Here is a 27,970-nt window from a genome sequence, read left to right on the forward strand (position 1 = left end):
ATTTAGCACTGAAAGAAACGCCTACACTTAGAATGCAATGAAGGTCTTTTTAAAAACAGTTTACTTCTTAATCGCTGTGTGCCGAGATAATTCACCACATCCTTCTGAGCTATTTTTTTACTGATATGAAATGTGCGGTAAGTGAAATGAGTGTCCACAGACTTCAGTATTTACAGTTCCATTTATTTTCAACAGTTTAGTCATCATCATGCGCACTGTGCTATATAAATCTTAGTCATTGTACCTTACATCACTGTGGTGGTAGGTGGGTAGTTCCGTACTTGAGCCACAACAGCCGACCGGTCCAGCGCCTAACCTGATTTCCATGGCGATACGTGAAGAGAGAGCTCAAAACTCCCCCCAGAAAGAACAACGGTCCATCGCAGAGCCTGCCCCCACAGTGTCCCCAACGACTGTCATCGCAGTGAGCGAAAGCAAATCTAAAACTATCGTACATGTTTTCAGAACAGGCTGGACGTTTTTTCAAGCCATACTTAATACTTCGTTTACATCAGTTTATTTGAAAAAACAAAACAACCTTATGCCTTAAAGAATCACAATGCCTTTTTTTAGGAGTCTTGGCCAGTACCTTTTTGGTTCTGTAACTTACAGTACAAAGTCTTTTTCCACATATTCTATTGCTTAAGCCATTTCTGGAGGAGTAAAAAGATATGGTCTCTAGCAAAGATGAGCTGTGGTAAGTCCTCTTCTCTTGCTGGATACATGTTGGCACAGTGGGCTGTACCTAACAGAGAGAATCCACATGTTAGCCTACAGTATCGATGAAATGTACTCCACTTCTTTCACTTGTAGTCTAGGTGCAGAAGGCAATGCTAAAAGAACCAAAATCCTGAACACCTACACTCATACCCAATATCAGTCTAGTTTGTAAACGGTACATCTCTGACCACATTCAACAATTATGATGTGAATGAAAATCTAAAAGGTTGAGAATGAGAATGTGAAAGCGATTAGGAAGGACCTTGTGAATGGGCTTATTCAAATTCATAAATATCTGTATAAAAAGATGATGTGGCTTTCTAGGTCAAACAACAAAAATGGCTCCTGTATATTAAAAAATAGAACAGGAAGAAAAAACTGCTTCAATTTCCCCCCCTCCACATTTTAAACAGCATTATAAATAAATGAGTTAAGAATAAAAAAAATATTTTTTGGGGAAAAGGGTCAACGGAACACACCTTCAATGAACACAGCTGGCAGGTCATCGGCAATGTCTTTGGTGATTCCCAGAGCATGCCAAGGATCGATGGAACCATTGGGAAAGACTATTCGGCTGCTCCTGATGTCATAGCCCCCATAGTACTCGTTTGTCTGCTGCACTGCATCAGCTACTGAGGTGCCCGTGAATGAGGCCCCATAAATATCGGTGCACTGCTGCAGGTGGTACCTGAGGGAAAGCATTGAAAACCTCTCACTCTGCGTTTCAAAGACATCTTTGATCGGATTACCATCGTTATGAAACATTCTTGCAAATGATTTTTCCTCGCAACAGTTTTTAAAGCCCATGGCGACACATCATTCATCACTGCTCAGTGCCCAGTACAACCTATGAAGTAGGCTGCTTAAAATTCTCAGGTTCGGAAGGTTGAAAACATCATTGGGTGACTAACTGCACAGCAATCTGGTCTGTAAAAGCACATTCCTCGTGCAAATAAGACTGTGCCTTTCCTCACTAAAACAAGGACACGAGGCTGACCCTGAAATGGGAGACACTATCTGCTGGCAAAGCAGGGCTGCTATTGTTGAGCGTTACTGGAATGCGAAGAGTTGCACGTGTCCTTGGCAAACCCATCTACTCCACACAAAACACACATGGAATTCTCAACAAAATTGATTCTATCCAAAACATTGTCAGACTGTAAACACGGCGAAGAAGACTCTTGGAAGATAAGTTTAGCTGAGTAATAACCAGTGTCCTGCAAGAGTCTATTGGCCTTCACACAGAACAAACAAAACGGATCAAACACTAATCCACAAGCTAGCAGAAAGCTGAAGCTTGGGGCTGGTCAAGTCACGGTTCCTGGAAAGCTACAATTCCACAGGTGCTGCTTTTATCTGGAGGAACGATCCCTTTTCACAGATTAACACAACACCACACAGATGTGTCAATTTATTCTTTAAAAGCTAAAACGACAAAACCCCAAAGATCAGCTGGTTATCCACAGTTCAGTGTTTGGCACCCGCTCTGCAGCTGAAATGGTGCTGCATAAAATTTTAAGTTTTTATGTTCACATAGTGTTCTTTTTCTTCCCACACTAAGTGACTTGGCCAGCTCCCAGTTACACTGATACAGATGGCTAATACTTTGTGTCCTTTATATTATCAGGGTGTTTTTATTCATAAACCACACTATGAAAAGCTGGGAGCCTGTGGTCAACTGGATTCTCCCTGTCCTCCCATTCTCCGGTAAAAGTTTCTTTTGTTCCCAAACAAACCCAAAGGGGAAGCTGGTCTGTTTCCACATCCCGTCTCCCAAAAAGCTTGGACAGGCTTCAGAGAGCCAGGAATTCACAGTTCAAACTGATCAAAATACAACAGCTTGAGTGTAAATTTAACTAGCTAGGCTGGTAACCATGGGAACCTTAGCATGACGTCTCCTGCTAGTCACGAACCAAGGCCTTCCCTGGAAATACATATTGTTCAATCCTCTGCTTCTTGACTTACAAAAAAAATACAATATTTGGAGAATTTCACAAAACATGAAAAGATTAATAGACCCTAGTGTTCCACTACAGCATATATTCTCAGGAATTCTGCAGAAACCGGTGTTTAAAATGATTGCTTAGAAAAGATGAATCATATTTCTTGCATCTTAATACAGCTAGTAGGGTTGCAATCAATGTATTTATGTGGTTTCTGTGTTCAGAAATTTCTGACTTCTTTTGACTTTGCAGACCAAAATTAGCTAACCCAGACACTAAGCTTTAATTTGAGGGTACATGCAGCCTTAAGCATAAGATGGAGTATGAGGTGGTCTGGGTCTCCTAGGTGCAGTCTTACTACAGGCAAAATGCCTCAATAGATCAAAATGGTTCAATAGCTGAATTAAAGCTGTGGCGACCTGTACCATTTCAGAAAAGAGAAATCAGCACAATACTTACGGCAGGGGGAACCCACTGAAAGGCTGATCAGGTGAGTCAGTGCTCTGATAAAAGCCAAACTCTGTGCACGTCTGATAGACCCACTGTCTTCCTAAAGGCATAAAAATTGCTCAGTTCTTCAACAACATATTATTCTTTTTTTTCTGAAACAAACATGCCTGTAGTATAAGGAGAATTGAAAGCGGTCTTGATTTAAGTTGATAAGAACGACAATAAGACTGTAGTATTTCACCTCACAATCCCCCCCCCCCGAAAAAGTTATGTGAATAAGAAAGTTTGTTTTTTAGTACCCTCAATCCATGATTTGGTATATCCTGAAATACTATAACTTCCAAAAACTGATACGAAGAATAACTGCCTAAGTGCTACTGACAGCACCACAAATGACCAAGAAGGAAAAACAGCCCACTCGAATCAGTCATCAGTCATCAGAAACACACCAATCTCTGGTTAACCTCTGTGACTCATGGAGGTACACAGAGTAGCTTCTCCATGTCCGTCTTTTTTTTTTAAAGATTTTAACAGATCTGGCATATTTAAAAAGAAAAGTTTTATTTGCTCTGTTCTTTCTTCTTCGTAGGGAAGTCCTCAGAAATGCTCCGGCTTGATGCCGCGTCCATACAGTGAACAAAACCTCAGAAAGCTGTATGTTTATATCTTGTCAGTCTCCTATGATGCAAGAACCAGAGAACAAAATGCAAACCACTTGGGTAAACAAATAAAAGGTTAAAAGCCACAGTGGTGCTCACCCACAGAAATAGCAACTCCTATTGCTATTGCTTGGGCTAATAATAAAAACTTTTCATTTTAAAAAAAAAAGCATAAAAGTTTCCATCACTATCCTATCCCAGTAAGATTAGTCATGATAATTCAGTTACAAGCGAACAAGGACCAGGCAGGAAAAAATAAAAAAAACTCAGTATTCTTTTAAGTAAAGGACAAATCCAAACTGGCTGCAAATATTTCCTAAAAGATTAAGAGATCATCTGTGCCAGGTATGGATTTAACACAAAGTGGTGGGTGTTGTATTACTGTTTGCTCATACTCCATGAAAATGTGTTTACAACAGCAAAGTCCTTGTTTTATTTATAATGGACAACATTTATAATTTCTCAGAAACTGGTGCCTCTTAAGGTTTTAATTTTATAAGATCAAATTTCCTATTGCCACCAAAAAAAAAATCTACTTTCTGATTAAAGAGCAAATCCACCTTAGCAGAAATCACACACAGATATGAAAAGGGAAAGCTTTAGTTTTACGATTCAAACATTTCCCCTATCAAACAGTGGTGTTTTAGCGTACTATTATAAATAAAACACCAACATCTGTGGTTCACCCAAGCTGGAACCAGATTGAGGCGATACACTCCTCATATCCAGACAGTGTATTATTACTAAAAATGTCATTTTTTACACTGAGACCTGAGAAAGGCAGTTTTGTCTCGTATGGCAGTCATTTCATTGTTTTGTGTACTGTAATTATACATACACAATTACAGACAGCGATGTTGTAATCTCATAACAGAAGAACAAACACACAACTCCTCCCCCATAAGACTACAGTACTGAGTACAGCACCCACAGAAAAAGCCAGCATCCCAGCAGTAAAAGTCACTAAAATTAAACTGCATCAATATACTGCTCTATTAAAATAAACTACCCACAAGAGAGCTGTATAAAAACTCCCTTGTCGTCTTATATTTCTGTGGGTGGTTTCTAACTTTTAATAAGCTACCATAAACCTTTAGAAATGTATATAAAAGCTTTTAGTCCTTAGAAATTAAAAATTTTAGAGAACCCCTTAGAGAAGTGTAAAAGTTGTGGTCACTGTTTAAAAACAAATCACTCTCTTTTCTTCACTTTTCCTCACTGTTTGCAAATGTGTGAGTCCAGTCTACTCCTGCATCTGATGAACCCACAAAGAAAATGCCAAATAAGTGAAGGAGGATAAGACACACCTTGTTGTAACTGTGGTTGTCCTGACAGATTGCTTGCTCAGCAGTGATTATATAAAACACATCAAGAAAGCAATCCCATTTTCCTTCCCTAAATCATTGAGAGGACAGGAGAGGCTCAACCAAGCAAGTTATATATACAACCATGACATCATTCAGTTTCTGGATTAAGCTCTGATGAATTAAGCAGTTGATTTGTAAAAATAATTTAGTGATCATTTGGACCAAAAACCTGAATACCTTTCAGTCCCCATCAGAGATCTTCTTGCTTACATTTTAGGTTAATTGGTCAGTCTTGCAAAACAGGTGATTTCGGAAGATGTACATCAAGAATAATTGAATCAGGGCTCTTCAAGAACAGATTGGAGACCCAGGTTTTAAACACTATGGAAACAGAACTGCCAGCACCCTAATTAACAACTACAAAAACATTAAACAATTTTAAAATTAATTTGTGCAAGTAGGTGACAGTTTGGGCAGCCCTATCAAGAAGGTTTATCCTCTAGGTAATTTTTTGCAGGAATATTGACTCTTAACCCTTTGTAACCCTAGTGTTTTAAATGCATGTTCTGCACCACCTTGGGTCAAACCTAGGAAATATCTTTAGGGTTTTCTCCCAGGTACGAGAACTTGACTTTTTCACCTTACCTCCATCTGAGGCTGGACCATTCCAGGAGGAGTTTCCCATTTCCTTGACATAGGCACTGTAGCTCCCATCCAGACACTTCTGGGAGAAGGTCTTCAGCATCAAAGCCATGACAGCAGCATACCTCTTATATGGCTCTCCAAGAGACACATTTGACATTATGCCACAAAGCGCTTTGATCGTAATGTTTGTTCCAAGTACGCCCTGCAGTTAAATAAACAGAACTACAACAATACAGTCTTGTAAGATTAGAGCTCCATGTTTTACATTCCTGTGAGGCTATGTCCAAAAACACTCTTCCTTCTCTTCTGAGACTACGTGAAGAGCTTAGCGGATCTGGTCAAGGCCAAAAGTGGACCACACATTCCTATCAGCTACATGGGGAGATTGTTCCTGATCTAAGGGGCTGTTTTTAAACAGGCGGATGATTTACAACTGCACTGCACTACTGCATGTTTTCGTCCTTCAAGCCAAATATCGCTCAGATCTCAAAAAAGGAGGATTGATATAAATGTATATGGAAAGGCCGTAATTGTATTTTAATACTGTTTTCTGATAATTGAAAAGCATTAGATTTCCTCCTAATGCTTTGCAAAATTCAAGCAACATCCATTAAAGCTAAAATAAAATTCATAACCATTAAAAAGAAACTGTTTTAGATTTTTTTTTTTTAATATGCCCACTGGGACAAGTGAAATGTGACTGTCTCACATAAAGGACTTGTTGTATGTATGAGTCTTTTTATTAGGTTATTGAAAATTTGACTCATGTCTTGTTCACAAAGATTCTGTATCTCAATTTTTCATTGCAACTCTAACAAACGGTCAAGAGTTATGCAAACATTGCCTCTTACTATGCTCAAATATTATCATGCCAATTTATCTGCAGAATTACTAACTCTGATATTTATTCATTCATGCTTAAGAGGCTGTCTTATAAGCCGGCAGATGTGCTTACAATAGCATCTGTGATACACCTACACTGGTTAAGAGACACTGTCAAGCATCTTTTCAGTAAACACTAGGCTAACTTTTGTGAAAATTCCTCATTAGCTTAAGTGAAGGAGAAAATTCAAACTAACCATAAATCAGAATAGGTTTTCTGGCTTGAATGTGAATAAGCCACTCCTACATAAAACATTTCTGAAACACATGAGCTTGATCTATTATGATATACAACTGTTTAAGTAAAGAATATGTAGCAACTTGTTTAACATGTTTAGTTCCAATTGCAGAAAAATATTATATAATAAATCACAGCAATTGTATCTCTCAAAGAGCAAACATACAGGACTGAGGAACATGTCACAAAAGTCTGCAAACACACATGCAAAGAATCTTCACTTCTTTTCAAATTTGTGTACAAATAAGCCTATTTCTTTGGAAATATCTTGCCTTATTGTATAACTTTGTTTGAATATCTGGAGAGAAAGTTCTGGAGAGAGTTCTTCGGTCACTCTCTAGGGTCGATGGGCCAGCTAAGACAGCAAGAACACAACAGAGCCCATAGTCCAGAGCTCCACCCTGCTCCACCTCACCTCAAACTCCCGGTTGTCCTCGTTGTACTGGACCACATCCATGAAATTCCCCGCCACCGTTTCTAGGAAGTAGGCCAAGTCCATGTCGGACTGTATCTGGAGCTTCTCGCAGAGGCTGAGGAAAAGGGAAGAGATCCGGGTTACTAGGAGGCGCACAAGGAGAATTGAAACTAACAGGTTAAACATTCTGTACAGTACCTGAGAACTCCCCATCTGCCTGCGTTTTCCCGATTCAATACTCTTTTCACTTTGAACATGAAGAGATGATTGATATATTTATACTGTAATAGATTAACAACTGTATAAAACGTTTTTGCAGATATTACAGGCAATCAATGCAGAATTCAATGCTACTTTAAAGCAATGGACTAACGTTTACACACAGTACCACTTCAAAGAAGAAATTCAGCAAGGATTGTGAACAATCTGAGAGGTCAAAGATGTTCCTAGTGTTCCTATTAACTTTGTACCTTTCACTTCTTTATGAGAAAAGAAATAAAAGTATATCACAGTATCATGATTATGTTGCACATGGACTATAATACAGATGTCACATACACAAATCCGATATGAAGCTGTTAAGTCTAATGTTGCAGATGGTTACACTTTGATATCTCTCGGGCTAGTCAGGTTGGTACATAGCCCATAGTTTGCTCCCCATTTTGTTGTACTTGCTGTTTCACTGGAATTTGTTGTGTCTCATGACGACAGCGTCAGAGTAATTCTTTCTGGAAAAGTCAGCTGCAATAGTAAAAACACAGCAAAGTGTGTTCTAAATAGTATAATTAAATATCTTCCAAATCTGCTCCCTTATACATTCGGGTTCAAGAATAAACAAACTAGAGCCAAAGACACTCCTTATAAAAATTTCCAACATTTATTTCCTTTTTTCTTAAAAAAAAACATTGACTAAAAGCACAGGTAATATTCACTGCAGAGTTCCTAGTTTCTCCCTGACCGCAGACATTAAAGGTGAGAGATCACCAAAACAGACGCGTTACAAAACTGTTCCAAAACGTGGCACTAAAGGAGACGCTCTGTATTTTTTCCTGTTGCAACATTACTCATTAGCTGGCACGTCTTTCAGTATGCTGTGCAGAGAATCACGCTTGCATCTGACTAGATTATTGCTTGCAATGCTAACGAGACGTTTCAGTTTCTGAATAGGAGGAGGGGAAACTACATCGCTAGCTTCACAAACTGCTTTGCAGGACTGAGCTTGTGCAACACCTGGTATCTTCCATATCTTAGTCAAACAGAAGCCATTTCTGAAACAGGGTGAAATGTTAGCAAAATCTATATTGAGCCACAAAAAAGACCTCCCATTGTGGGAAACAAAGGCAGTAAGGAAACAATGGTAAAAAGGATGGTATAAGATATTCCTTTGAGCACAACCTTAACAGATGCTACTAATCTTTTGCTCATTGTCATAAATGCTCAAGTAGCAGAACCTTCATCAAAGTCTGCAGGGCTGCTATTAACTTGAATTGCTGCAAAAAAAAAATACTATTGTCAGAGAAGGACGTCAGGTTTTGCCTGCAGCTGTTTTACCTTGCAATTCTGGGGTGACTACATCATGGCACTGGTGGAAAATGTATTGTCCTTAAACTCTTTGATATGTACAAAGTTATGTACCATTTGAATAGAATTTTAGATGTATTGGTTAAATTAATAATGGCACATGGTAACCACAGCGACAGACACTGAAAAACCAACTGCAGTTTGCACCATTACCTGGCTTTGGGTTTGAAGTTACAGTTGTTGTAGTACATTTGTAAGGTTTCACCACATTGAGTATTTTTTTTCCCCCACAAACACATTAATTTTCTCTCTATTTGCAATATTCATAAAAAAGGAAGATTGATTTACCTGCCACCTTTATCCAAAGGCACTCTAACAACGTAAAAGATTAATTTATTCTTATGAAGCCAAACCATATTCTAAGCCCAGTACATGTCTCGATCTCAATGTCAATGTATCAACACAAGTGCCCTGCCAAGTAATTTGATTTAATCTGTGAACAACAGAACTAAGTCATCTGGAATGGTCTCGGCCATTACATCACACACTGACCAATGATTTCACACCACAGGGGATACAGAAAACACACATCCTGTGGTCACATTGACACAAGGGGTGGACTGTCTGCATCTGTCAGATTTATTGCAGAAGTTACTTACTTTTATAGCTTTTGCAAAATATCTTCAGTGAACTCTGTAACAAATTTCATTGATGTTCAGCTGGACATCATGACCACTGTATAAATGTTATTTCATTTGTGGATTTAGTATTCTTCCCTGAATCACATATGATGGGGGAATATATAAACAGAAATTGTATGAGGGTTACAACAGGCGTAGCTTTCATAACGCTTTGATTACCTAGAGAAAATGCAGTTTTAAACTAAATATGATGAACCAATGTCCCATTGCATCAATTGAGGTTAAGAAAAACCAGACAAAGAAGAAGTTTATGCGGCTGGTATTTCTGTAAACCCATTTTTACTCAATTTTTAACAAGGGAATTTGTCAAGCAAGATTAATTGCAATTATTTTACTTTACTGTTAAAGTAGATGCATTGGATTCAAGAGAATTAAATTGATTTGACAAAAATAATCCACAAAGAATACACCTCAGCACCAAAGAATGTGTCTATTGATCCAGGCAGAATGAAAGAGCTTGTTCACAAGGCCTTGTGTAATTTCTTTGTTTCCTAAGAGAGCACAACCAGCAGAGAAGTGCCCATTGGTACAGTGACTGCAGTAATTTGGAATGTGTCAAGCACTTGAGTCCAACAGACTGAGGTCAGAGTAAGTAAACAGCCTAACCCAGGAGGAAACACTACTAAACTCATCTCAAACACAGCCCCACCTGTATGAAGGGAGTGTACCCCCAGAAACATCAGCTGCCACAAGACAAATGAGCACTCGGGCTCAGAAATGCATAGATTTGCAATCTAGAAAAATAAATGTGCTATTTATTCATCCATCTTCATTTTTCAGTGTCCAGAGCACTCACATCCATCAAAATACACAGAATTACTTTAGTGCTGTCTGGTTCTTGTTTTGGCTTTGGAGAGAGGAAATCGAAGCAAGTTTATAGAATCAGAAAAACTGGCACAGCTAACTTATAACAAAACTATCTTATGTGTAAAACTTTACGGATAAAATGCTTTTTATATACCATACGTATGCATCCTTTACATTTTCAATACATTTTTTCTCCCTTTATTTGTCATTTCTTTAACAGTGCCTTCTTACAACTCTGGCAATTCTAACCGACTTTACTTCTGTTTAATGTTCCTTTTGGTTTGTCCACTGGAGCAGAGTCCAGGCAAAGATACTGAAGTGGTCTGCCAGCAACATTTCATTTTAAGGTACCACATTTTCCTAGCGTACATGTGAAAGCAATTTGTAATGGCTGGAGGATTAATGTTTCCCAAATCTTCCTGTCCCGTTTTAAAAATTATTAGTTTACAACATTCTTTATAAGTGACCCCTAATGTCTGTCCATTATTATTCCCATAAAGGGGAACATAATTAATGAAATAACGCTAGAGTACAACTTAAGCTAAGCAGCTCACAACAAACTCCTGACCTCTGGCAAGGACAAAAATGATCAACCTGAGAGAGAAGCCAATCAGAAAAATGGGAACCCAAAATTTCTACAGCGAGGAGAAGTCTGGTGTCCAGTCAATGCAGACGATTGCTTCCCTCAATCCCTTCACATTTTTGGTTTCAAAGATAAAGTCTGCCTCTCTTGGCATACAAACATGACTGCAAGAGAAAAAGTGAGAAGTGTGCAGACCACAGCCGAAAGAGGAAAAATGACCTTTGACATTACCCGTGAAGAGTTGGATCGCACAGGTCTTTAGTTACCCTCTCGTCATTGTGTGACGGCCAGTACTGGCACGCCTGCACATTTCCCTTGGCATACAAAGCAGGCTGGACTTCTAAGGCTACATTATACTGCTCGAGTTTAGTAGCCTGGGAATGTGTAAAGTTTGAGGTTATTTAAGGTGGCACTGTATTTGGCTGACAAGCTCTGTCTTATTTCCAAAATGCATATTTTCTATTACAAACTTGCTGATTGCTGCGAAAAATCAGTTCTTAATAAAAATGCTATTAAGGATGTATAATATAAAAAAAACGATACTACTTTGATTCAGCTGGGATGCACATGTTTGTCAAAGTCCATGCGCTGAGGAGTATAATTCCGCAGTTAACAAGTAAGCGTGGAGAGAGACATTACTGGACACTAACGATACAGCAGGGCATCAAGGCCAATCAAGCTGCAAAATATGCAGGCCATCTGCCAATGCCTTTGGCTAGTCTCCACAAGAGAAGGAGACATATTCCACAGGTGTGTTCTTCCTTCATTGCTTAGAAGAACATGGAGATATGTCATCAAGAGACAGCTTAGCTTTACCCTACAGATGATGTCTCACTGCAGTAGTGATCCTGCTCAGGATGAGACTGCAGGTTCAGACATGGGGTGTCTGTGCTTGGCCGAGGAGGCAGTGGTGTGGAGCTACCATCTGTAGAATTGTGACTGAACGCCTCTAAGTCAGAATCCCCTCTAAAAGGCGGGGAGAAGATAAATACCATTAAGAACTGTGAGGCGGTACACGCCAGTGATGTTGAGTGTTACCCACCTGAAATCTTTAGTGATGTTATCATAGGTTCTGGGGTCTTTCAACATCCCAAGGAGTGTGTCAGAGGCGTTTTTCACAAGCTGTGGGCATTCAGGACTGTGAGTCGCAAGAGACCGCCTCACAACCTCCAGATACTCTGATGGGGAAAACAAAAAGGATAGGTGTCTTAGGCACCCTTTAATAAAATGCTCCTTCACAATGCCTAGTAAAGGCAGATACTGGACAAAAGTCAATCGTAAGTGTAAACCTGGAAGAAAACGAACCCTTTAAAGTAAAAGACAAATGAAAGTGCTGAATCTTTCTTTTCAAAGCTTTTAAGTGCTATTTTCTTACATCTAGGAAGGCACCTGCAGATGCTGGCAAGACGCTGTCAGAATGCTACACTTTAGTTTTGCATCACTTCCATTATAGCTCGCAAAGTTTACAAAAGATTTTTAGACCAAATAGAAAAATAATGTGTATAAACGCAAAAGATTTGAGTAACGGAGAAGGAAAACTACATCACAGGGCTGAAGCAATTAAAATACTAGATGTCAAGGCTGAAATGGATAATGTCTAACTAAGCACACAATGCAGATTTAACCGTTTTGAATAATGAGCCAGTATCCCTCTCCTGCAAAACAGTGTTCAGCTATACTAGACAAAGCGAGAAACTCAGACATTTAACACGGTCCAGAGTGTAACGTCTGACATGCTCATTGGATTGTAGACTCATGGGACCTTGCTGAAAATCACATCGCAGCCCAGGCTCAAACCACTCAGCCATGAGAACAGCTCCAAAAAGGACAGGAGGTCATTCTGCCCATTTCACACGTTTGCTAGCTGGTAGCTAACTGATCCAAGATTCTTATCCAGCCATTTCTTAAAAGAAACCAGGACGCTGGCTTCAAAACCACGGCTGCGTTGCTTGTGCCACCCTCCCACCTCCCTTGGGGTACAGAAGCGCCTCCCGTTCCCAGACTTAAATGCACTTCCACTGTTTCCATTTGTGCCCTTTGTCCACCTGCTGAGATCAGCGCTGCCCCCAGGCGACCGGAGCTGAGGAAGGCCGCAGACAGCTGTGGAATGCGAGTGCTCTGAGCAGCAGCTCCGGAACACAGCAGTGCTTCCTCTCTCCTGCTTCAGACTCGGCCTCTCCCCACCCTGGAGGCCGCATGTGGGCTGCCTGCTGAGCACTGTTTATCTCTCTCCTGATATTTCCGAAGGGCAGCCATCCTGTCCCGGGCCTTTTTCCCAAGCTACAGTGAGAACATGCTTATCCCTCCGAAGGACTCAGGAATTTTACTCTCCCCCTCACAGTCTCTCACACAACACAGGCTGCCTGAACCTTTGCCGACAGCTACGCATCCAGTATTTAAGATGCTGTACGTCTCCTGTTACCTCCAGAAGCACGAAGCATGAGCCTCAAGACTATCAGTCCTATTGGGATCGTTTGAGTCTTTACACAGCAAGAAGATTAAAAATTTCCAAATTTAATCAGTAACTTTGAATCTACTTTCTAAATAATGCAAAAAAGATAGCACAAAGTTACTGGTGAAATAACCCGAAATACAAGTGTTTCACACTGAATAATTTACATATATGTACAGCATATAAGATATTCAACGCATTCAGCAGGGGATGCTTTCTAAGCAAAACAAATCAAATTGAAAAAGACTTAATTCTCGATGATGAACAGACTTTTGACAGGTAAAACAGAGATTGCAAAGCAGCTTTCTCCATCTACTTATCCAGCCTTAGGAGCTGCAACAGAGTGATGGGAAGGGGATGGGAATGCCATTTTTTAAAAAATATACCCCTTGCTTAAACTTTCCTCCAGAGCAATGCACGCATCTTCCTGTATATGTTGGAAAAGTACCATCGTCATAGCCACACACGCCCTTAAGCTCCTGCGGTTTCCTCAGGAAGCCAGTGAAAGTTTTTAAGAGCCAATGAAAACAATTCATCCAAGAGCCAAAATAAATCATGCCGTGTTCTTGTCTCCTCGCCGTTCCTTCACCCCCCCCCCCCCCCAGATTAACACTGTGAGAAAGAGGACATCAACCCAATCCGATGCATTTTACTGAAATGGAACTGACCACATGTCTTTTAATGTGGGTTTTCAAAAGCTTAGTAATAAAGCAGAGATTTACCACCTGATTTTAGAAAACCAAGGAGCACAATCAGTGGATCAGGATATACATGCCAAGGGGTCATTCCACCCAATTAAAAAAAACGTGCCAACAAAGTCAAGATATCACAGTTAAAGGCGGCTTCCATCTGAAAAAATATGAACAGTCTCAGCCTGTTACTCTCTGGCTGTCATTCATGTGTAGCCTGCTCTCACATCCTTAATGTTATCTTTGGCATTTTCCTTCATGCTGCAATTTCTAGATAACTTTTAGAATTAAGCATGAGCACTTTAATCCCATTCTCCCACAAAAGAGAATCCATGCAAACATTCCCTGCCGTGGCTGTTTCACGCATTCTGAACAAGTTTGGCTTTTTCCTAACCAGGTCATTTTGCAGGAACCTGTGCGAACACAGGTGTTCTCTTTCAGTGCTGACGTGGGGGACCTGCGGTACAAAAGGTCCAGTATTACAGCAGAGCAGGGCTTTTTATTAACATAACCTTACCCCCAGTAAAGCTAACCTTTCTTGTTCGGGTTCACTTCACAACAAAACACCAAATCATTCTTACTGTTGTGTTGTACTCAATTATACACACTTTTGTTTTATTCTCAGGACAGTCAAATGATAAACATTAGAAAAAGTGCCGGCACTGCAAGGAAAATGATCACAGGGACAGGAGGATATATTCCACACTTCAACTTGTATGGATTTGGAAATCAATGCAAAAGAGGAGAAGAACATCTAATAACGTGGAGAAAAAAAGAGAAAAAGGGAAAAAAATCAGAGAAAGAAAGTTCCACATAATATGCATGCTTTGGTATCTTTGTTCAATTTCTTGGTCTTCTCCAGGACAAAAAGAAACCATTATTTCCTATACAAGTTCCCGTTTGCAGAAAGGGCAGACTTACCTGGGAAGTTGACGACAGCATGGACAGGCGCACTAGTAGCCACAGCAGCGTGGACAAGGTGTGGATACTTCAGTCTGAACCAGGCTGCCAGCGAGCCCGGGTACGAGCCACCAAATGCCACCCACTTGTTCCCGATCAGTCCCCGTTTCTGAGCAAAAGCAGTGCGGAAATGAGCCAGATCTGCCAGAGCCTGCTTGCTACTGAGATAGCGAAGGCTCTCAGTGCTGAGGTCTCTGCAACACAGAGGACAGACAGAAATTAGACACTCGACATTCTTTAAATTATTAACGGCCCTTATTTACTTTGTAACCAAAGGGTGAACTTGCAGAAATCATTTTGCAGGTCTTTATTAACAGAATTGTGCTCATCTACTACTTAAACAATTCATATTTAAACACAATGGACAAAATAAGTAGCAAGTAGAAACTTAAATGACTATCTGCACAGATATAAAAATTCATACTTTAATAGACTATAATAATTGGCAATCATACTTTCTGAAGTTACTTTCTGACAGCTAGAAGATAAATATCAGCTTGCTTCATAAATTTTACATAAGAGTCCTAAAGCAACCTAAGATTAAAATATTCTAAAGAATAGATCATAAAATTAGATTCGCTTACGTTTCACTTCCAAACAAACCTAATACATTACCCCCATCTAGTGGTCGTTAGCGGTAATAACAGGCCAAGAAGAAATTCACACCTAATATTTTTTTTTTATATAAAGTCAAAAGCATTGATGTTTCATACTACAATAAATGGAGGTAGAGGAAACTGATAAATTACATTTAAGAACTCAATAATCACAATGAGCACATAGTCCATCCCTAACCAGGTCAATGCCACCCAAAATAACAAGAAAAATATTTCACACACTCAGTAGGATGGCTTTTCCCGTAGAACCTGTGTTCCAGCATCACGCACAGAGCTCCGAGCTTCTGGGCATAAATCAGCCATGTGCCGTATCGCATCCAAGCCGGATTCGCCGGGCCTTCCCCGCCAATCATCAGGAATACAGGTCCCCCACTTCTGAAGTAGGTGTCATTGACGAAGTACCTCTGCAGGGAGAGACAGTGCAGGGTCGTCAACCCTATCGGCTTTGTGGGAACAGAGAAAACGTGTATGTGGCACGGACAGCTGGAGGATCTACGGTCCGCAAAGGTTAGCGAGAGTCTGGGGAATAAAAAAATAACCAAGAAACGGCTGGATGAGACTCTCAGATCAGTCCCACACTAAAAAACAAGACAGATGTTCCGAGTGAGTGCATAACTGCCGTTTGCAAACTTCCCTGTGCTCCTATGGAGAGGTTTAAGTAATGCAATTCAGAGATGAAATAAGATTCTGCACACTAAACTACGCAGAACACATATATTCTCTTCTAGATTGTTATATTATTCTCTGTTCTGCTCACATCTTGCATTCATTAAAACGCGCCGTGCACAGATCCGGAAACTAAATTTAAGACACTTGCAGCGATTTGGATAAATCATGAAAACAGCCTGCCTAAAAAGATCGGCGTCTTTCAGTTACTTACCGAAGATGTGATTTCCAATCTTAAAAAAAAAAACTAAAGTAAAAAAAAACCCAATATTCACCTGCTTCCAAACCCGCGTATCAGCCCCGCTGAAATGGTCGAGTCTTTGCGTGAACCACAGCTCGTCAGCCACCGACCCATTGTTGTCCTCGTTAACGAAACTAGTGCGGAGCGCCTTTCTAACGCGAGGAAAACCAGACGAAAGACACGACAGATAAATTACGGTCCCTAGCAAAAACACGAAGCCTTTCGGTACTATCCGCTGGTGTCCGCCGCAAGCCATCTTGAACTAAATAAAAAGCACATGACCGCTGCTCAGCTCGTCACGTGAAGAAATCAGCTGCTTGCGCGCCGCGCACTCAGGAACCACAGAGCCGGGAAAAAAAAGTCAAGAACTGTGGTTCGCCAGAAACAGCGTTATTCCTTTTAACAGAATAACGCTTTAGACGTGTAAACGTCTTAATAGGAAAAACAATTTACATTGCAGAAAGACAACACCTGACTGGTATCTATAGATTAATAGGGCTGTTGTTTTTACTTGCCGTCCAAGTAATTTGAAAGGGAGAAAAGACGACTTTAGACATACAGGAGTGCACAAAAAGGCTAGTTAAAATTTTACTTAGCAAAGCATGTTGAAATGAAAATGATAAGAATGTGTGCAGCCGCTTAAAATTACGGTTCGAGTTACAATCCTCACGACCAACAGCATTGCTTACCGTGTTAATGAACAGGACCGACAGCTCTCTTGTCTGATTAAGTACATACAAGTTGTCTTCCTTCTCTGCACTGCTTTTCTAGCCTCTTCAATAATAAAAAGGTCTTTTCTGTCCTTTGACATGGCATGAAATCGAAACATGCCATGTCAGACATAGCAGATGATGAGAAATCTTGTAAGATCAGTTTTAAAAAAATCATTCAGTAAAAAACTTTTCTTGAATAATGGTGAATCCAGCTCTGGACTATTAAACAATTCACGGTACACTGTCAGAATGAGACCCTTGCCACCTAATGTTTGTTCGGTACCGGTGCAGGAATTCCACACGCTATACAGGTACAAATACAGTTAGAAGGCTCAGAACAAGACAAGTGAGGAAATATCTCAAGTTTAAATTAAAATACAGAAGCCCAGTGCAAATACATTGGATTTGTTCCCTGACAAAACCACAAAAAGTGTGGAAACCTTGTATAATTGAACTTGGATTAAAGGTGCAAAGGCAGGGTGTTAAAGTGAGGAGAGTTACAGTGCTGCAGATCAGAACATCATAAAATACGACAAATAAAATCACATACTGATTAATTATGTTAATCTGAAAAATCCTGATGTAGACATCTCATTAAAAGCTAACAATTGTTTTTTAAGACAAAGGCACGAAACAAACTAGAATGTACATGAGACTCCATAGAATGGACACATGGCAGTAAAGAGTGTTAATGAGGGTCACATTATCCCTCTAGTCCACTTACTGCTGCAGAAACCAGGATCACCTCTAGGCAAATGCGCTGCTTTGGCTCTGGTATGGACTTTACCTTTTTACTTTTTTGTGCAAATACCATCCACACAATCACAAAATAACACTTTAATGCCAAACAACACTATTGCTGTAAGGGCACATATGTTTATTTCAGATAAATTTGACCAAAATGTTTTGAAAGACCACTGTCTATTGTCTACTATGTGTAATTGTCTGTGACAATTACAGCAAGGTAATACTGGAAATCAAGTTGTATGCAATACCAGTAATTATTTGAATACTGTACAGTGAACCCATTGTAAAGAGGTCCTATGTATCAGAATACTGATCACTTTTTCTTAAGGGAAACATTTGGAGGCAGTATTAGTAATAGAGTGCAATACAAACAAATCTTAACTGTTATTTTATGCATTTTACACAAGAAACTTTGAAACATTAATTACACTGTTATTACAGATTGTATTAATGTCAGTCATTGACAAATCTGTTTGAAGTGATTTCTACTTAAATACAAAGCTGATCTGAAGGCACACAATTTTATCATCTTAATTCTTAATTCCCGTTAACATTTTTATTAAATTTCAGCAAAAATGCAAACTGTGTTCTACATACACAATTTTAAATACTGCTAAAATATTTGAATTCAAATTAAGTTGCCATTAATTTTGAAGGTTTCAAAGAGGGAAAAGGTTATTTTTACAAAAGGCTGTTCTCAAAATAAATGAGAACATTTTCTGCATTTAGCTAACATATTATTCCACTTCATTTGAAATAATATAATTATGCAACCACTTTAAACATGTTTCAAATATTTCTGGTTTTTAAAACACTAGTCCCCTCTGTTTACCGAAATGCAAACCAACAGAAATCTATCAACAAAAAACCAACATCTATGTGCAGAATACTGAACAATACTCTGTCCATAATTTACTGCCTTTGTGTAGAGACAGACATACTTTCAAAACTCTGAACTTTTTAGTGAAATAATATTAGTCAGCAATTAAACTACCATGCTTAACTACAGTGGTATTTGCAGAAAAGCATTTTTGATGTCTTTTTTCAGGATTCTTTTTTTAAATGCTGACTTACAATTAAGTTCAAGAAACGGTACCAAACTAATGTTTTTATTTTTCAAATATTTAAGGCAGTTGTGCAGTACATATTTATATTTCAGACTTGTCAATTTAAAATAATACTGACATCGTGTTCTACAATATGCTAGTCTGGCATGTTCATTTAAACATACTTGTTCAATTTTAAAACTCCTTCTTCAAAACTACCATTCATATAAAGCATATAAAACTATTGTTTTCCAGGGTTGTATTTTTATTAAGCCATTCTTTGCACACCGAAGTCTTCTCGTTTACAAGTGCATCAGGTGAAATAGGCCGGCCAGGCTTTTAAATGAAAAATTCATCCACCTGTACGTTCTGATATTTTGTTTGGATGGGAGGCAAGCAATGTTTTGGTATACAGTGTTCTGTGCGGTCCTGACCTTCTCTTTTGAACCCTGAAGTAGACGATTTACACATTTTGGAAGAACATACACAGCTATTCAATGATGTGCTTATTGGCAATCTCTTAGTGATCTGTTCCGGTGATGCACAGCTCAGTGTCCTTGAGTCAGGCAGGCTGTTACAGAGGTCCCTTGGAAAGCCACTGAAAGCCAGTTTGCTGTGGCCAGGGAGGCCGTCCTGATTCAGAACGGCGAACCCTGTGTCCACGTTGGTTTCAGACTCATCTTCTTCTGGCAGGCCAGCCGTGGAGTCTGTCTGGATGCAGCAGGCGGATGGTGGGTTGCCGTGTTCGTAATGCGGCTCGCACCAGGACAGAACGGCTGGGCTGCTTCTCTGGGACGAGTAACAAGAACTGCTCCTCGGAGTGCTGCAGCAACTGTCCGAGTAAACGCGTTCGTTTTTAGGGGGGACTCCTCCTGGTCCACATTTCTGCTGATCTGGGGGTGACCTCCCAGGCCCCTCTTCTACCCCAGTACCACTTGTCCCTCTCTCTTTACAACTGGGGCTCCATTTATTTACAGACCAAGTTGGAATGCTGGAGGGGAGACTTTTCGGCATGTTCCGCAGGCTTTGCTGGCTGCTCACTGGAAAAGCTGATGTCATGCTGTGCTGGGACTGTAAAGGCACGCTCACCTGGGAACACAGAATTACAACCCATAAATTCTGAAGACTGGTTATAAAACAAGGGATTAGGATTCAATGATATGAAAACCATTAACTGTTAATGCAAAAAAAGGTTTGAAGCATAAAAATCACTGAAGTATAATTCTGAATTATGCGTTGCTTATCCAGACACAGCAGAAATGTAAACACAGGGAAATAAAACATGGGTTCTTAAAACATGCTACTTCTTATTAACAAGAGTATAATAACAGCTGTGACGTGTACATTTCTTACTGAAAAATCTGTCCGAAACCTAATTTAGTTTGCAAATTTAGTTTTTTTTTTCATACCCACAAAAAACAGACAGACAAAGGTACAGAAATGTTCTTACAATTTTAGAAGATATAGAGAAACCACATTTTTAACGAGGTTTGCTCTGATCAAAGATAGACAATTCTTGGTGCACATGTAATGCCTTTTTTAGTATAAGTTAAAGAAATCACAATGTTACAATATTGGTTCAAAAAAGGCCTCTGGGCTATATCTAAAACATGAATTCTTTGTAACGCATATAAATCTGCAGTTCATTTTCCTTGAGCAAAACAGCAGATATTCCTAAATAATTTAACATAAACTGATAGATATCAAGTGTTTCTTAGGTCAAAACCTGAAGCACTTTTATTCACTAGCATGGAATGCTGTAAAACAACAAAGCATTCACAGCATTTTTTAAGCTGGTGGAAGTCTGAATACCTTAGAAGGTTTCAGCTTAATACTCAAAAAACATACTTATCAAGTAAATATGCAATGTAGCAAGCCCTCAGCAAAACATGTATTTCCAGTGTCGGATAAGCATGCAATTAGATAGAATTCCTATTACTTGGGAACTCTGGAGGAAAATTATGGAGTCACATGTCCAGTGTGGCTTGCCTTTCTCAATCAGCAGGAATCAATTTTGGCAGGTCATTTAGGCAGAAACCACTGTGGCTCCATACCACATACCAGACACAGGAAGTCTGAATCAAAAAGACTGCATGACAAAACATTAATTCCTCCATCTTACTGCTAAATCATTATTATTTCTTCCATAAAATGCAATCTTGCATATAACTTGCCTATTTCGTTTTCTTTTGTTTGTTCCCAAGCTCTGCCTTCTGCCAGATTCTACTCAGGTATTCTGAAGGTGCTTGTGTGGCACTATCACATTTCTCTCATCAAAATTAATCCCATGTGGACGATTCTGAGGGCATGCTAAACAGTGGATGCATTTAAAAACATGACAGCATAAACATTACAATGATATGAATAACAAAATACTGTGTTGTGGGATGTGCCAGCAGCTGTATCACCCTGCAGCTCACAACTGGCAACCCACTGGAGCTCAGCAGGTGTAAGCCTGGTCAGTACCTTTAAGGGAGACCTCCTGGGAAAAACTAAGGTTGCTGTTGCATGAGTTATTAGAGGGGCCAGCAGGGGGAGCTCTCCTTACGGTCCATGTGGGTCCTAATGCCCCAGTATATCGATGCAGACACTACACTGTAAAAAGGCGCCGTCCTTCGGATGAGACGTAAAACCGAGGTCCTGACTATCTGTGGTCATTAAAATTCCCAGGGTGTTTCTCGAAAAGAGTAGGGGTGTTACTTCGGCTTCCTGTCCAAATTTCCTCTTGGCTTTTACCCCATCATGGCCTCCTAATAATCCCCATCTATGAACTGGCTTCATCAAACTGCTCTCCTCCCCACCGAGAGCTGGCGTGTGGTGAGCGTACTGGCGCCCATCCAGGTGGAGCTGCACACTGGTGGTGGAGGGGAGTCCCTATTACCTGTAAAGGGCTTTGAGTGGAGTGTCCAGAATAGCGCTATATAAGTGTAAGATATTCTTAGTATTATGTGACAACTGCAGCTGCATCAACAAACCACACTTATTAACTCTACCTTCCCTTAAAGAGGAGCAGCTAAGCGAGAGCACGGTACCTGAAACAGGATTTTGTTCCCGTCATAATCCTCCGTCTGCCATCTGGTGCTGCTGATGGGGTAGCAGGGGTTCGGGAGCAGGGGCACGAGCTGCCCGATCTCCAGCACTGTGAACTGCAGCACCGCCGACTCCCTCACGTCCACCGACACCCCCGGGGGCAGCTGCTTCAAGGCCAGCTGGATGCTCGCGGACGCGGAGGAGCAGAGGGTGAAGAAGCAGAAGCCGCTCTTCTGCGTGGCGGCCGCCTCGCGCCGCAGGATGGTCCCGTACATCCTCACCGCGTCCTCGTAGTTGTCCTGGCGGCAGTACAGCGTCACGCGCACGATCTCGTCGCCGCAGTGCACGGGCCTCACCGCCCACACGGGCATGTGGGAGTCCAGGCTGTAGAAATCCCGGCTGGAGAGGAGGTAAGGCAGGAACTTCCCGCCGGCACTCTCGCTGTGATGGTACTGCCAGGGCGGGCGCTGGAAAAAGTCCTGGACCCTCAGGATGCGCTCCTCTCCATAGTCCTCGTGCAGGAAGAGGGTGACGGAGAGGGAGGGGTAGACGGAGGCCTTTGTCCGGGGTCTCCCACAGTCCTTCACCGGACACGCTCGCTCGGACACGTGGAACAGGCGCAGCTCGGGGCTGACCCACTTGAAGAGCTGGTCCAGGGTTTGCTGCAGCAGGAACGATTCTCCGGGGTTAGCCAGCAGGTGCATGGTCATCAACAAGACATCCTGGTTTTGAGAAACACCACAGCCACCTTTCACAGCAGAGGGAGAGATTAGATTGCCTGTGAAGTGTATTGCTTACAAAACAAACTTTTAAACACCTTCTGATTATATAGTATTTCATTATTTATTGGTCGAGAACCTTATTACTTAACCCCTGAGAAATGCAAAGGAAGTACAACAGGAATTCTGGAAAGAAAACAAACACTTAACACTAGCGAAAGGCAAATGCAAACTGAAAGATGAAATGCAGAAACAACTCAATTTTAATCAGTTTGGAGGTTCCATTGCATACAATTCGCTAAGCTTCTAAACTGCCAGTTCCAGATCTCGATGGTAGTTTTTATTCTTCCAAAATAAAACCAAATGTAAAGCTAGTACTTACAGCTAAAGGTTAAGGTTTTTTTTTATTCCAGTTTTCTCTGTTTATCAAGATTGTCTTAACTCTTGTATCTCAGTTTCAGATACCATATAGTAGTGATGTTCATGTTGTAATACAATAATGAAAGTGCCAGATCTGACAGGTTTTAATAAAAAAAAAAACTCAGACAAAAAAAAGTAACAAAAACTTTTAATCCAGTTACTGTGTATTAAAGAACAAAATAACTTACCGCTTGAAGACATTTTACTACAGTCTGACCTAAGGAAAAAAAATATAATGAAGTCAAAATAAAATGCTAATATTAATATAAAATATATATAAACCCTTTTGCAAATACAGAAAAGAAAAACAGATGCTACTGTTGCTTGAGAAAATGTAACACAATGGCTTCCTGGGGTTGCTACAGGGAAGCCTTTTCTAAAGCATTCATGCCATTTCTGCACCACTGAGATTAGCATTCACTGACCTCCCTGTGTACCGCTGGGCTAAATCAAGGCACTCTATTCAGGTGTAATGAAGTGTTTTATGTTGAAAACTGGAATGCTATTCTGTTTAAAACAACACAAAGATACTGTGGAACAACAGCTTGGAATCCAGCAATTCAGACTGTGGCACTGTTTAATAACAGCTTTATCAGTTATACACTCCCTAACGTTCTTTACAGCTATAATGTGAATATAGTTTCTTTAAATATTGTATTTTGCTTAATATACTACTTAGTCCTTTTGACAGTGAGTCTCAAAATTGTTATTTCCAACTTGCAAATATGGGGGCCCTTTGCGCCGTTGTGTTCATTATGTGGTTTAGTGCCTAAACGACTCCCAGATTTCATCCAGTTTATCCAATTGCTTCTTCAAAGGGCTCACAGTTTGGGCCTCATCCACCGGGCTGGGAAGTCTGTTCCCAACATCCACAGCACTGTGTAAAAATCTTTTCCTGTTCTGAATGAATTTCCTTTTACTTTCTAACTCTTGTTTCAAGATCTCGTTTCTCTGCTGGGACAGAGGTCCCGGGGTTGGCCCTATCTGTACCCCTTAGGATTCCATATACTGTACTGTGCTGTGCTTGGACCACAATTCCTCTCCTTCTCCTCTGTTCTAAACACAAGTGGTATATCTCCTTTAACATCTAAGTTGTCTCCTGAGTCGTTCTTCTCCAAGCTCTTTCTTTTTGTGATATGGTGGCCAAAATTGAATATTATTCCAAATGAGATCCTTCTAAGGCACTGCCAATCTTGAGCAAGTCCCTCGACTTTAATTCCACACTTTTAGCTAGAAAGCCAAGCATTATGTTTGTTTTTTTAATGTTTCCCCACATTGTCTTGATGAGCACTTGGAAGACTGTACATAAATATCCACATCCCTTTCATGTGTAGCGTCCTGTAGCTGAGGACCCTCCTTTTGAGGTGTACAGTGTATGTTCCTACTTCCTGAGTGGTTTATTTTGCACTAGAAATTAAAATTTAAATTAGATTTGCCAAGCATCCAATCTTCCCATCATTTTGGGCCTTTGGACTTGGACCTTGCTGTTTCAGAGGTGAATTCATTTTGATCCTTTCAAACTAGATGTTTAAAATACAGTATAACCATCTGTCTTCTATTGACTCTGAATCGAGTTGTTTTCAGCCCACTGCTTGCAAGCTCTGCTTCATTCCAGTGTAGTCTGTTTTTCTGAATTTATAAGTTTTGGAAATTTAAACTACACTTCAAAAGATATCCAATTACAGTTATGATTTTCCACTGGATCTATCACATCTATTCCATTAACTATATCCTGCTTGTTTGAAAGGCTTCAAGACCACTTTCCCTTGTTTGAGCTTTTTCCAAAGTGGGTTAAGAAGCAACCATTAATCATTTGAACACACTACTCTCAGCTTTTGCATTCTTCATCACAATATTTCATTGTACCTGTAGAAAATGTAATTCTCTCAGTAATATAACATCACCTTTTTTTACATACATTACCGATTTCATAGAACAGTAAGATACTTGTGCCCATGTCAGCATTCGTTTATAGAAGACACATGTTTACTGTTACACTCTTTGAACTTCTGTTTTGTAGCTCAATCCATGACGCGTCAAAACTACCTTAACCCTCGGTTTTCTAGTTTGTGGTTTATTTTTAATCTAAAGTCTGACTGCCACCACTGCTTCTTTCCTACCCATCTTTTCTGAAACAAATATATAACTACAGTATTTCTTTTACATTCATCCACCTACCTCACCCTAACCTTACTTACTTAAATTAGTCCTGTCAGTTTGATTTCCTGTTAGTACAGCAACCAGCCTTGAGTTCTTACACTGTATACCCCCAGTTCTTCAAAAACGTACTGTAAGTATAAGCATTTACGTGTAAGTGCTGCTTTTAGATCAATCTTTGTGTTGCTCAGTACGTTCCTGGACCCACCAGAATAAGGTTGGTTTATTGATAACCCTGCTACCAGTTCCGTTAACTTTAAAACGGAAATTAAACTTTAATTTTACATATCAACTAAATACAGAGCGCTGCGACTGTCTTCTTCAAACAATAAGTCAATTACTGGTTTGCCTTTGGGTGGGGTATTTTCTCAGTTCACAACTGTGTCGTCCAAGTTTACAGCAACCAAACCAGTCTTGTAATAAAAGCACTTCCAACCATAAAGCAATCCTCCCCCGTTCGTATTTTTCTGCCTGTGCCTGACTGAATCAAGAACTGTGCATTTTTAAGCCCCATTATCGTAACTTAAAGGTTTAAGTTTTTTTTTTTAAGTAACCTAAAAATGTCAAGGAAGAAAACGCGGATTGTTTTAACGCCTCAATCTTTCAGGGGTGCTGAATAGCTCAGGTTACCAGGACAACTCTTGTTTACACTCCCCTGCTCGGTGGAGTTTATGGCACGAAAACGGTGGTGTGAATGTTTAAACACGCCGCAAGTTTTATTATATAAGGTGAAGTGGAAAATATCTAAACTTTTTAGTTCAAGTTTATGTACGAAAATAAATGCACATTTTTTCTTCTTCAGATGCATAAGTCATTGAATGCCAAGAAACAGGACCAGTCCAACAAAAACCCACGCAACGATCTAAATAATTAGTAAAGACGTGATCCACACATATCCCTCTACATCGAAATACGATTTGATTTAGGATATATGTAGGCGCGATAAAAACCTACGTAAAACGGAAAAAAACCCACACCTGTTTGTTAAATAAACGCAGATGTTTTAAAAAACGCAGACTGTTTTATTCAGTCAAGACGAAATTCGCGACAGCACAGTGCAAACAGTTCAGAGAAGTATAATTTTAATTACAGTAGGTGCGAGTCAAAACAGAACTGAACACTATTTGTGAAGTAATCTTGTTTAAAAATACGACATAATCCTGCCGCAAAATACACAAACTGGGATAACGCGAACTGCTTTTTGTTTTTAATGTGCTTGTAACTAGGCAGCCTCAAGGGCGATACAGTACACTGTTGCTTTCCTTTTAAAGGACAACACCATCTTTCAAGGCAGAGCAACGCACGACAGATCCGCTTAGAGACGAACAAACAAACCAAGCTTACGTTCAAGTCACAACAGAAACTTGTTACCAAAATTCACCTACTCGGCGGTCTCTGCCCCGGAATCGGCGTATTCATCTTCGCCTCGGTTGCCCTTCCGTAGCATTGTCTACGACGTCCTCCCCGCACCAAGCCTTGCAGAAAAATAATGCGCTAAAAACACATTGCCGTCTCATGGAATTAAACGCCACTCCGCTTTTCCTCAGGACGGACCTGGACCCAGGGCCCTGACGTCATGTACCCCCGCTTCCATTTACTGCTTTCCCCGATTTCCGTCACATGAGAGCTGCTGGCAGCTCCAGCCCGCAGGTTTTCGCTGTGCGGCCGACGAAGAGCCCTTTTCTGCTGCACAGAAACTGAAGCGCACAACCGCTTCAGATCGCAGAGGATTCCTCCAACAGTGCATGCATCTGCCTTCCTTATCGTGCGCCAGATGGCACTCATCTCGGAGGGCAGGACAAAGAGTAGCCCGAGACGGGGTTCAATAGGTTTCCGAGAGCAGCAGCGAGCGCGTATTGTGCTCGGCTGATCCGTGTAGGACACCGTCTGTATATTCACATGACCCTCTATTATTGACAGCGTTGAAAAGGCCACTCACTTTTAAAACGGGGAAAATGAAACCCTTAACTTGAGGTGCTTACTGTGAAATAATTAGATGATACATGCCTTTACGCCAAGAGTCAATGCTAGATGTGCCGAAACCGCTGTTTAGAAATAATCAGGGCAAGTCCTATCCCAAGAAGGAATTCAATTTGAGTTAGATAAACGAGTTGTATTGAAAGGACCTCCTTTTTGACAAAAAGTACTGCCTGAACTCAGCCTTTTCATTAACAATTAGAAATCTTGTTTACACATAACAGAGTGGTGGTTTTTGGCGAGACAATTTTTGAGCAATTTAGTTACTTCAAAGTTTTTATTTCCTTTCACTATGAAGGAGAAGGAGATGGTTTGAGAGCAGGGTAGCATGAGATGGAGAACAAAACATGCATCGAGAAATGCAAATATTTTGATCAAATATATCCAAAATATTGTTCTTGTGAAATGATGGCAACAAAGCTCTCAGTTCTTAAAAACTACTTTTATATAGTTTCCTAAGCACATGTATGGGTTATCTTAATTATATCACTTAATTATACCACTCAGATTACAAGTTGTACCAAATGCAATTTGGTAAATTTTGAAAGAAATTAAGATATATTTATGGTACATTTCATCATAATCCAAATAATCAGAATGTAGCAAACGTTGTTTACAGAAGTCTTCAAAAATTAGACCTGAAATTCAGCAGATATCTACAAAGA

At 40.2% G+C, this 27,970-nt stretch overlaps 2 protein-coding genes across 3 annotated transcripts; both read right to left on the reverse strand.

The window, feature by feature from the left end:
- Window positions 1–167: 167 nt before the first annotated feature.
- On the reverse strand, window positions 168–16,785 carry prss59 (serine protease 59, putative). Its single transcript, XM_088912797.1, has 9 exons — window positions 16,531–16,785; window positions 15,812–15,993; window positions 14,934–15,166; window positions 11,914–12,049; window positions 7,260–7,374; window positions 5,725–5,926; window positions 3,123–3,213; window positions 1,200–1,408; window positions 168–745 (listed from the first exon to the last, which is right to left on the reverse strand). Exons 1-9 carry the CDS (start codon window positions 16,750–16,752, stop codon window positions 636–638), a joined length of 1,500 nt encoding a protein of 499 aa, XP_088768923.1. The 5' UTR covers window positions 16,753–16,785; the 3' UTR covers window positions 168–635.
- Window positions 16,786–18,039: 1,254 nt separating this feature from the next.
- On the reverse strand, window positions 18,040–27,192 carry fam124b (family with sequence similarity 124B). Of its 2 annotated transcripts, none has more exons than XM_088913377.1 (4): window positions 26,714–27,192; window positions 23,360–23,388; window positions 22,035–22,780; window positions 18,040–20,091 (listed from the first exon to the last, which is right to left on the reverse strand). In XM_088913377.1, exons 1-4 carry the CDS (start codon window positions 26,773–26,775, stop codon window positions 19,342–19,344), a joined length of 1,587 nt encoding a protein of 528 aa, XP_088769503.1. In that variant the 5' UTR covers window positions 26,776–27,192; the 3' UTR covers window positions 18,040–19,341. The 2 variants fall into 2 exon arrangements, with proteins under 2 accessions (XP_088769503.1, XP_088769504.1); XM_088913378.1 differs by having other exon boundaries at window positions 26,710–27,131.
- Between the last annotated feature and the right edge of the window lie 778 nt (window positions 27,193–27,970).

This window comes from Atractosteus spatula, chromosome 4 (genome assembly GCF_055471065.1).
Source record: "Atractosteus spatula isolate fAtrSpa1 chromosome 4, fAtrSpa1.hap1, whole genome shotgun sequence".
In the NCBI taxonomy this organism is placed as follows: Eukaryota; Metazoa; Chordata; class Actinopteri; order Semionotiformes; family Lepisosteidae; genus Atractosteus; species Atractosteus spatula.